This window comes from Notolabrus celidotus, chromosome 17, assembly GCF_009762535.1.
Source record: "Notolabrus celidotus isolate fNotCel1 chromosome 17, fNotCel1.pri, whole genome shotgun sequence".
Lineage (NCBI taxonomy): Eukaryota > Metazoa > Chordata > Actinopteri > Labriformes > Labridae > Notolabrus > Notolabrus celidotus.
Genome location: NC_048288.1, coordinates 25,510,254 through 25,522,280, shown reverse-complemented (window position 1 = coordinate 25,522,280; position 12,027 = coordinate 25,510,254). Strand labels below are relative to the sequence as shown.

Genomic DNA, 12,027 nt, shown 5'->3' with positions numbered 1-12,027 from the left:
GAAGATAATGCACAGTTCTCATCAGTTAACCCCCTGTGAGGAAAACTAAGTTCACTTCAGAACACTTTAAGCAGTTATCGTTTTTTCAAATGGCATGAGTTGTGCCAAACTGTCTCTTCCAATAATATTCCTGATTAACATCTGCTACATGATTCCAGACCCATTTCAACCAACATATCCTGAGATGGAGATTTTTATAATTATGTCTCCTTGTTTCGGGAATAGCTGGACCTAAGGGGGTTTAATGAGAAGTTATACCTCTGTCATGTCTGTCCAGTAAATACAAAGTGGGAGCCAGAGATAAGCTAGTTAGCTTAGCTTAGCCTAAAGAAAGAAAACAGTGGAAACAACAAGCTTTTGGCTCTGTACTAGAAAAAGAAAGGTCAATACCAGCTCCTCTAAAGCGCCTCAAATTACTTGATATATAAGAGGGATGTCATTGTGTTTAGACAGAGCTAGCTTTATGGTTTCTCCTTGTTTTTGTCCTGTATGCTAGGCCAAGCTAAAAACTCCTGGCTGTAGCTTTATATAACCTATAATGTGGTGACAGTGTTGCCAACTCCTCAGTGAGGAAAGTAGCTATTGGCTGTCCTAAAAGTCACTAGAAGTCGCCTAAATGACGTCATCGCCTAATTTGCATAATCTGAATTGTAATGGACGCTGCAGTGGAAACGTGTAACGTTGAGGGAGAGACAAAAAGAGGTTAAAAAACACCCTAAATATGTTTAGAACTACACTTAGGAGCCAACAACAAATCAAAGTAAAACATTACATTTTTCAACAATATCATTTTCAAGATACAATACAATCTACATTAACATTCTAAATTGATCAGCCAGTGGTGTCTTTTTACGTGCGTGATACATTCACAGTTTGGATGCTGAGGGGGGATCGCCTCCTGCTCTGAATGCAGCTAGGAGGGACTCACAGCAGCACCCACTGAACGATGCATGCTTTCACGTCAGTTTCCAAAAGTCTCCTTTTAACACCAGAAAAAGTCGCTAGATGTGTCGCTATTCGCTTTTTTGAAAAAGAGTCGCTAAAGGGGTCTGAAAACTTGCTAAATATAGTGACAAAGTTGGCAACACTGTCACAGTGGTGATTACTCTTCTCATCTAATTCATAGGAAGAGTATTTAGTATTTAGTTGAAGTTAGTGTTCATAAAGGTAAAATATAAGATAAGATATTCCTTTATTCGTCCCACAACGGGGAAATTTAAAGTGGTACAGCAGCAAAGTAGCTAGTGCAAAACAGTAGAAAGTAAACAAGAGCATATATAGCAATTATTAAAAAAAGCTATTTGCAATTAAAATTAAATAAGTAAAAATAAGCATATCTTACAAACGTATACACACAACTCAATAAGTAAATTTACAAATATTTACAAAACCAGTGAAGCAGTGAAAATGTGCAAAGACTTGTTACATAGGTTAAAAACAACGTACAGAACAGAACCGAGAAGATGAGTAGGAAAAACGTATTGCACATGTAAGAAGAGAGGGATGAAGTAATTATTGCACATTAATAAATAGATGGGGTAGATATTGCACATGAGTCCGTTTTGGTGAGGTTATTGTAATTGATTACAGAGGCAACATGTAAGCTGTATAAAATGATTCATATTTTTTGTCAACGATAACTTCAGAGAGAAAACCCCTTGGTCTGGATGGCTAACAATTTATGCCAAGGAGGAAGGGGGAATGAGAAAAACGTTTAATTTTGCTGTTATTGGTGACAACAGAGAGTTCAGATGAGTTCAACTGTTTCATGTTTTAGTCTAAGAAGAGTAAAAATGCTCAGAGGTCGCTCTTGAGTCAGCCTATCTGCTTCTGTTGGGAGGGGTTAGCAAGGCTAACTTTACTCTTGAGTATTAAGGCGAGCAAGCCAGAGCTCTGTTTTTATATTAGCTCAAAAATACACTACAGTTTTAATACAGCAGGTCAGAGAGTTAAATAAGTTCATGTGGGTAATGCTGAACTGCTGAAGGTTTTGTTTACACTAGTACGATGATGCTTGATTGGAATGATGATGATGATTGGAAGACTGATCTTAAGACGTTGGCGAGCAACACAGGGGTCTACATAAAATTAGCACAGCAGAAATGTCAGATACGTTGGACCACTTGAACACTTCTCGTGTTAACATTAAATTTAACACCGAACGCTACAGAAATACACACGTTTGCAGAAGTGCTAACTCATTATTATTTATGGTTATCTTTGCTCGCCATCTACCCAGAAGTTGCTGCCTTCTTAGTGTGATGTCACACTAAGGCGTAATAGCTTACACTAACTATTTATACATTTGGTGAAACTGGCTGTGTTTATTTGCAGTATCACAACCTAAGAGTAAGGTGAAGAACAGTTCAGACGGCTCCAAGTTGAATGATTGGTTGAGTCATTTTACCACTTCACTGAGAATCCAATCATGACCTTTATCTGTGGAGGAAAGACTTGCTTTCATCTTCTGCCTCAATAAGCAAAATTATTTTTCTTTCAAGGTCTGGCGATGCTACACTGAAACTCTCTGACGTGTATTTGCTGTATGATTTAGTGACTCTTCAGTCACTTAATTTAGCTTCTGGAGCGCCTATTATTTTCCTCGTGTGACTTTCAAAATAAACCTCAGCTTCATACAGTGTTTACATGTTGTGTTTGGTTGTTAGTGAGCAAAGAGCTGACGTACCAGCCAAAATCTTTCTGTGGTTATTACATTAAGATGTGCTTGTTTTATGTGGTTGTCACAACACAATATAAAATGTGACGCCACAGGAAGGAGAGGATAATGAAAATAATTAAAGGGTGATTACAGCAGTGATATGTTCTTTAATGAGGAGTACGTGCTGATTTTGAGGCCATAATCTATTGTTGTTTTTTATTTTCACGAGCCATTCTGCAAATACTCAATCACCCTTTGGGATCAATAAAGTTGTCTGAATCTGAATCAAACCACAAACTGAGTCCAGGCAAATTAAATGTTCATGCACAGCGTGAGTGAAGGAAACAGCACAAGGTTTAGTTTGCAGGTGGCTTTTTTGTGTCACCATTTCCTACACCATTTCAACATTGCAAGTTGCAGGAAGTTTACCCTTCACCACTTCCTTCTTTCGGGCAAACCATTCGTGTTACGTGGTGGGGGCGTGGGCTTGCATGCTTCAACAGCTAGAAAAGACCCACATGCAAACGTCACATGGAAATTATGGGTTAACTCTCTTTCAAAAAAATGTAATCATCGTGGAAATACTTTGCTCAGAGTAATTTAACAGGTTTTAATCTAAAATTGGCCCAAAAGCATCAATGGAATCAGAGGATTCACAGATTCTGGTAAGCTCCAGATTATACATGCACACGCCATGTGTTAGATGTCAGAATAATATTGATTGTTGCACATTCAAATCAGAAACATCATGTCACAGTACCGTATGAACTTTTGCCTGGAACATCATCAATCGCACGTGTCTCCTCCACAGAGTAACTAAGAGTTTTTTTGTCTCTAATGTCCTGCTTTGGTTTTGATTAAATCCAAGTGCAAATGTTTTCCTTTTTCCTGTTGGATCCAAAAGTTTACTGAACAGATTCCAAACTGTGATGAATGAAAGCCGAGGGTTACACTTTGTTAGAGATAATATTTTCATATCTAATGTGCCGTCACAGCAGGCAAGAAAAAAACAAAGAGGGGAGATTTAGTTATGCAAGGGTGTCTTTGAAATAAAGAACACCAATGAGATAAAGGGGAGGACATGCTTCACAGATTGATTTCTCTGTAAGGTTTGGTACAGTAAAAGGGGATCTAAAATTATAACAGCTAAATAGTTTGCGGCCACTATGAGGTTGGTTTAAAAATAAGCAGGCAGAGTCGAAGCTCGAAGCTCGGAGATTGTTACCATAACTCTGACCATACTGATCTTTTAGGCAAGCCAGGCTATCTCCAATGTTAACCCAAACACATCTATGTGCACCTGCATACTCAGTTATGAGCATCTCAAGCCTACAGATGAATACAACCTTGAAATGAAGACTCATTCTGACCTTTTAGCTTTGCAGACCAAAGTGCTTTAAAATGAGTGAAGCTGAACTTGTGTATTCTGGTTTGTCTTCATGTTCTCACAGCTTAAAGATAGCCTGGCTAGCTAGCTCAGGTACAAGGCAAAATCATCATTGGTCCTGAATGAATGTGAAACAGTTTGTTCGATCCACATTATCATTGAAAACATTTGAGTTTTGATAACTTTATAATAACAAAAACTGGGTTTGTCACTTCAGTGTTGCCATCATGTTGCCTCATTGTGGGCAATATGTTTGAAATACTGATGTTTTAATTTACCTTGAGTCCACAGCCATGCTGCATTTGAGCTGAATGCTAATTTTATTTATTTTATAACCTTTTTATTGCTGAATTATACAACTTTGTCTGAGTGTTGATGTCTTGGTGGACAGTTTGTTGAGCCTACAGTGTATGTTCTTGTGTTTGTCTATGTCTGTGGAAAGGCAGAAAGGTGCTGTGGAAAAATATTTCCCCAAGGGGACAATAAAGTCTAAAAAAAAAAAAAAAGTCTAGTCTATTTAACCAGGAAATGCTCATTGAGATTAAAAATCTCTTTTCCAAGAGAGTCCTGGCCAAGATAGGCAGCAGCACAGTTACAGAGTTACAAATCAACAATGCACAAACAGCAGACGCATACAAAGAGCTACACTACAAATACCTGCAGAAAAACAGCATGAGTGACATTTAAAGAAAACATTTGCAGACAGATGCATCAGCCTCCAAGTCATTTAAGGACCTCTTAAAAGCATTCAGCATGCTAATATGAGGCTCATGCACATTGCTATTTCAAGGTAGGATATTTGTGACGTAAAGCAGCTATAATAACAAATACAATGCTACAATGTTGTTATTTATAAGGTAGACCATGGTCAGCTTGGTACAAAACACAAAATAAAGTGGAGGTTATTCGTTATCCTTGTTGGCAATTTAAGAAGAAGAAGAAAGTGCCTTATTAGTCCTCATGGGGGAAATTAAAGTTTTACACTCTGGGGTTTCTTTGATCATGCTACACACATAGGTTTTGTAAATACACTCATGCACAAACATGCTACGGTCATGCACTTATGGAGAGATGTCAGAGTGAGGAAGCTGCCATCAACCAGCACCACCTGAGTAGTTGGGGGTTCAGTGCCTTGCTCAAGGGCACCTAAGCAGTGCCCAGGCCAATAAACCAGCACCTCTCCAGCCACTGTTCTAATTGCCAAACTTGGTCCATGCCCGGACTTGAACCGGCAAGCCTCTGGTTCCCAAGCCAAGACCCTATGAACTGAGCCACTCCTGCCCAATTTGTCATAAACTAAATTATTGGACCTTTTATGATCTGAAGAAAAACCAAAGATCACAGTCAATAGGATTATATAAATAGAAATATATAAATATAAATTTTGCTCAGTCTGGACCAAAGAGATAGACCTACCAAATTATTCTTAAAATCTTAAGCAAAATGTGTATTAAAACACAAAGATTAAAAAGAAACTACTGACTCTTTACATTTCAAGGGTTCAAAGTCGCATGTATTAGCAACTCGCCTAGCCAAAATTATGCCAGTTATAAGTAACAGCCAAGGCACTTAAAGCAAAAGGTGTGATTCTCATCCTCACTGGTGTGCTGTCATGAGTGGAAATGAGGCTCGTCTAACTCAGTTTTGACTGCTTCAGCACTCACAGCAGCCCTGCTTACTGCTGAAATATCTCTAATCAGGATACTTTACTGCTACTTGCTCTGTCTCCAAAGGCCACGGCTGGACCATTAATATGCTCTGGAGCTGCACAGAAGTTCAAATACAGCACATTACTATTTTGGAATTAGTGAAGTAAAAACGCCATCTTAGCACCAATGTAGTGTGACTGAGTGAACTCCCACTGACACTGTCCCGCTACTGGTCAGACTCCACTGTAAGAAAACATGGACTCTGTTTTGACTGCACACTGAATCCCATCAAAACATTTACTCTGAGAAATGGGGGATTCAAATAAAACACGTGTGAGAGACAGCATACTGTACATAATTACAGAAGGAGATCTCATGGGAGTGCTCAGAGAAGGACAGAGTCTGTGGCTGGATTTTTTTGTGTGTGGTTGAAACTGAAATGAATCACCTTTTTAAGCAAGCATTCAGTTTGGATGAAACATCCTTTTAATGCTGAACATTTGTAATGTCAGTTCATGATTTCAACACATGACGGTCTGTATTGACAAAGAACTGATTGCAGAAATAAGCAGCAGGTCATGACTTAGAAAACTGGAACTTGTGCGAGACTTGTTTGTGTAGTTCAGTGTCAGCATGGGACTCAAAAGCAGGGTCGCTTAAAGACAAATCTTGACATCCGATGGTGTGAATAATAAACTACACTTTGAGTGTGAATTGGACATCGAATAAGGAAAGAAATAATATTGCACCCTCTAGTTCAGCCTGTGCAGCAAGACACAACAAGTCCTGGCGAAAAATGAATGCCTGAAAGTTATGCATTCTTCTCTGAGTCGGGGTTGGAGTTGTTTTGCAAGATTTCATGTGGCCTCAGGGCATGTATTACAACTGCACACATTTCAGAGTCAAGTAGCACTGCAGAGTCTTATAACTGGCTGTGCAAAATTCATGTGAATTTAACACTTGCTTTGCCATGCTGATGAATTCACCCCTTAATTTCACACATTCCATCTCTGTCAGTTGTAAAGACAGCTGTGTGTTAACAATGAAAGTCTTTGCTTTCTTGCAGCTCTAGTTGATATTACCAATGATGTATATAATAAGTTTTGTCACATGTATAGTAATCTGGAGTCTGATGTTTGAGCCTGTTTTGTGTCTAACTCCTCTGTTGTTGCTTTTAACAGATGGACGACATAGACGCCATGTTCACAGACCTGCTGGGGGAGATGGACCTCCTCACACAGGTGAGCTAACACCGTTAGATAAAGCTCTCCTCACATCTGAGTACTTATTCTTAATACTGTTAATTTTTGATGTTACCTATTACACTACCTATTTTACCTCCTTACTTTTTGCTGCTTTTGAGTCTGTAAATCAAAACACTCACCTAAAGACTTTTATATTGAAAAACTACATATCTAAGGATTGAGTGGATTCTATTTTCCTTTTAATTATTGGCCTTTTTTTCAACCAAATAAGGTCTTTGTATCAGTTGCTTGTTAGAGTTTGCAAGAACATCTTCCACATGTAGTTAAAGGAATTAAAAAACAAAAAAAAAGGTCAAAATCTGACATAAAAAACAGTAAATTAAAGCTACTGTGAGGAGTGTCCAGCTGTTTACTAAACAGGCTGACATTAATACTGAGCCCTCTTTATGACCTACAAAGACAAACAAGATCATCAGTGACAAGATGGATTATTTCTCTATAGCTATTAATAACATCTAAGATTGCTGACGGGGGTAGGTGTCAGCTGAACTGATTAACTGCACAGACTTTTTGTATGTTTTTCAGAGCAAAGAGTGTGAAAATAAGGCAGGAGGGAACTAATACGTTAGAAAAGACTACTTACACATGTGCAGGAGGAAATCAGCAGAGAGAAGAGGAACCTCTTTGTCCACAGGGGGAGGCAATATCAAGTGAAGGTCCTCATAGGAGCTTTAAAGAGATAAACAAAGTATTAAGATGAAGAAGTATAAAGGCAGTTTTAGCTTACAGATGCATCATAGAGAGAAGCCCCAGAAGTGAAACTGTCAGTTCTACTGGGGGAAGGGTCAGCAGCTCCTCTGGCTGCTAAATATGTGTCTGCCTGTCACAGCCTGAGGGACGCACCATCCCACAATATTTGATTTTAGGTGCAGGTTTTATGAGCATACCACATCAATCGAGGACATTGAGATGTGCTGTATGGGTGACACCATTGTTCATTAAAGCTTATAAAATATTTAATATTTATACTATGTAAGGAATATATATGTAATGTATGTATATGAATCTTATGTGCTTTGGCAACGACAGGTCTTTGTTCATGCCAATAAAGCAAATTGAACTGAATTGAATTGACAATCACATTTTGGTTGTATGTTGTTTCATACAATAAGGTAATGCATGTTGTCAATGTTTTTGTGTCTCTTAAGTTGTTATTTTACTGTGCATGTAGCACAAAAGACCAAATAAGGGTTTTGGAAGAAGCGCAATCCTTCAGATTCCTGTTTGTAATGAAATATATTTCTAAAATAAAGGAGATTAAATGAAGCAAAAAGGACTTGTGTCCTTCAGAGGCAGATGACAAACTCACTAAAACACACCATTGATCACTCCGACACTCCAGACCGGTCAGCACAACAGACACAGCAGGGGGGAATTACTCTTTCTGGTCATCTAACAACCATAAATTACACTTCCTTCTGCAGGGGAGGTCAAATGGCAAACTCATAAGGCAGCTAGAAATTACACTGTTTCCCCCTCTGACAGGCCCTGCTGGTCACTTTGATGTTGTTTTCGAACCCCCTAGGTATTGTAAATCCCTGACATTTCACCTGGAGGGCTTAAATATTACACAAATAGACGCCTTGTTACATGTACTATTTAAAGTAGATGTAACACTGGACGTGTGAACATTATACTTTCTTACATAACGTTTGTTTTAGAGTACTCAGACTGTGTTGTGAATAAACTCAATAAATCTCCGGGGTATTTTTGGCTGTACTGATATTTTATTAACGCTCAAATAAACACCCTGCTTTGTTTGTTCTTTCCTCCAGAGTCTCGGTCAGGAAACGGTGCCTCCTGAACCCTTCCCAAGCGCCAAAGAAGAAGTCAACTACTCCATTGGCTTCACAGACCTGAATGGTGAGCGAATGTAGTAAAAACTTCAAAGAGCTGGCTGTTGACCTATTTTGCAAGTGCAACCCTGCAATTGTACCAGGGCAGTATATGTAGCACTTTCCATCAGTTATCTTGAATGTTATCAAGATTACCTGGAGAGTACGTTTGGCAGTGAGGAACAAAAACAGCATTCAGTCACTCTGCTGGCTCCTGTTCAAGAGGTGATTTCAGATGAAGATTGAGGGCCCAGTTCACGTTAATTACTCCGGCTATAATGAGCTGTAAAACAAGCAGGTTAATGTTAAAGCAAGGTTACAGCATCTGTTGTGTTCCTTTCTCTGTTGTCGTACATTAGCTCTGTCATTGAGTATTTAGGCTTGTCAAATTAAGTTCAAGGTACAAAAAGCTGTTTACAACAAATTACAAAGACAAACCTCTCCAGCTAAAACTGAACAAACATTTTTTAACAAGGCTGAAAACCACCACCGCTATGCTTGTAACAGTGCCTCAAAGTTAAATATTAGCTTGCTGATACGACCATAGTAACAATGCTTACATGATGCTAACATTTGTAGGCGCTGCTTACCATCTTAATTAGCATATTGCCACACTAATCTCAATTACTATTTTCTCACAAGACTAAGACTCACAACCACACTGGTAGCGGAGTATCTGGTAAGTTAACAGTTAAAGTGGTAACTTAATGCTAATGTTAACATTATTTGTTTTAGTTTAGCATGTCTGCAAGACAACAAAAACTAGCTGCCAGTTCTTAAAAGACTTAAAATTTACAACCACATCTAGGGTTGCCAACTTTCTCACCACTAAATAAGGGACAGGTGCACGGTGCCATGGTGGTCTGAGCATGATGTGTGAATTCAGCGTATATTCATATTCTGATTCAACTGGAAATGCAGAAAGTGTGTATATTCCCTTTAATCCTTACTGTATCATTTTGTAACCTCATGTGAATAAATCTCAAAGGAACAACAATTTGACTCTTTACATCAAAAAACAGGCAAAAGAAAAATGTAGTGCCAAAGAGGAGTGTGAATCACCAAATTTATTTTTTGCTGCTCTTGACTGACTCAAGCAGTCTTTTGTCCTTTTGCACAGCCAGAGAGAAGTCCTTACATGACAAGTCACAGTTTACAGATATTTGAAGGTCATGTTTGATCAGCTCTGTGCTGCATCTGATTCTTGAGTCTGATCATTTAATGGCCATCAGAGAGAAAATCCTCTGTGATTGGATGACAGGCGGTGTGATTGGCACATGATCTGCCACTGCCGTTTTATCTGATGTAGGATCTGTAGAGTGCAGTCTGCTGTATTTACAAGAGTTAATAGTCAACATACAGGACAATTGAGGTCCTGTATGAAACGAACCAATTTAGCCCAATATACGGGATGTCCTGGCTAATATGGGACAGTTGGCAACCCTAACCACACCTGCAACTATCTGTATGGTTTTGGTGTAAACATCAACCTGCTTGTATGTTCACACTACAATGCTAACATGCTAATATTTGGCACTTCTTGTACTGTTCACTATGTTTGTGTAGTCTTTGTTGACATGCTAACTTAGATGTGACTGAATGAGCATTTCAACACCAAAACAACTAAAGCCATGCCAATACAAAGCTAAAGTAAAGCTAAAGCTAGGCTTTTAGCTTAGTGTTTGCATATTGTACTGACAGCACCACCAGCTCCTGTCCCTCATGGAAGAAAAAGGAAGCTAAACAAAGGATGAGACGCAAGATATACTTTCATTTATGAATTGTGTAATCAGTCAAAGAAAGGAACTTGTTAAAAATGAAAATTCTGAATGTTAAAGGAAGGAGCATGCAATTTCAAAAAAGGAACTTGGGAATCTTCTATTTGACAACACTTTACAAGCACCTGCTCAGTATCAGTATTTTCAAGGAGAGGTAGTTCTGATAAATCTTGATTGGAAATGTCAGTCACTTGTCTTTTAGACATAATGTACCTGAGTCATTTTTTAACATGTGAACTGATTTAATTTTCACACTAGAGTCGCTCAATGAACTTGAAGACAATGATCTGGATGCTCTCATGGCCGATCTCATGGCCGATCTCAATGCAACGGAAGAGAAACTTGCAGCTCAGATAGAAGATCTGAAGGTGCCATCCCCACCCCCGTCAGACCTGCCGGCACCCCCCAAAGGCCTGAGCGCCTACCCTGCTTCATCTGTCGCTTCCCCAACATCACCCTCGAGCAGCACCAGCAGCAATGTTAGCACCCCAGCCTCCTCCTCCGCCTCCCCCTTACCACCTCCACCTCCTCAGTCTGCAAAGCCTACAATGGTGAGTCAGCCATTCTGTGAGATAACAGAAGCATTTATGCAAGAACTTTTTGACCTCTCTACTGGGAACTGATCCAAAATTAAAGAAGTGAGAGTTTTAATTTAGGTTTTTGAAAGAAATAGAGGGTTGATTCTTGCTTGTGGGGTTTCAAGGAAGATGCCACAATGCTGTGTGGCCAAATATGTGGCAATATGCAAAATCAGAAACATGAAGCACCGAAATATCACAGTCTCTGTTTCATTGGTTGCGTGTCTTCGTTTACCACCAGAAAGCACTTTTCTAATCCTTTCGTGACAAGACAGTATTACAAGAAAAACATCCTCTGTTCCCAGCATATGAGTTTCTGGTGAGTTCTTTGTGTCTGTGTGGAAATGGGAAGAGTAGTATTGCTCTTACGACAGTAGGACGGTGAGGTCATGGCGAAGTGGTTGCCGGATGGAGGCATCTGTTACAGTTACAGAGACTTGTGAGGCGCAGCAGCCGAGAGTCTGTCTGGAACAGATCAAACGCACGCAGCCATGAGGCAGGAAAAGAGTAACAGGATCAATACCAAAGGTTGGAGTAAGGGAGGTAAGATCTGGCAGTGGCGGGGGGGGGGGGCGAAGCCAGACGGGAGCTTATTGCTTTAGCAGGGCTTGTTACCTCATCCTTCTGAGGTAAAAACACCAGCTGTGCTGAGGCAGAGAATGTGTCATTGTTTAAGGTGTACAAGTTCATTAAATCTGCACTGTAGGCAAGATCTGTATGTGAAAGCACCCCATTCATAAGCCAAAGAAAAGGTTATCTTATCCATGCTAATTGAGATTCAGTAGATTAAGTGTACCGTCCCTTGAGCTGACAGGCCTTGAGCTGACACTCCAGTTTTGAATTTAAAACTAAATCAAAACAAAAACACGACACCTC

General features: G+C 39.4%; 1 protein-coding gene across 1 annotated transcript in view; it reads left to right on the top strand.

The window, feature by feature from the left end:
• The window catches only part of apbb1ip (amyloid beta (A4) precursor protein-binding, family B, member 1 interacting protein), a 31,774-nt gene that overhangs the window by 2,251 nt on the left and 17,496 nt on the right, over positions 1-12,027 (top strand). The window contains exons 3-5 of the mRNA XM_034706630.1: positions 6,877-6,936; positions 8,736-8,823; positions 10,832-11,124. Of these exons, the coding sequence (XP_034562521.1) occupies positions 6,877-6,936; positions 8,736-8,823; positions 10,832-11,124 (441 nt within the window). The remainder of the gene's footprint in view (positions 1-6,876; positions 6,937-8,735; positions 8,824-10,831; positions 11,125-12,027) is intronic.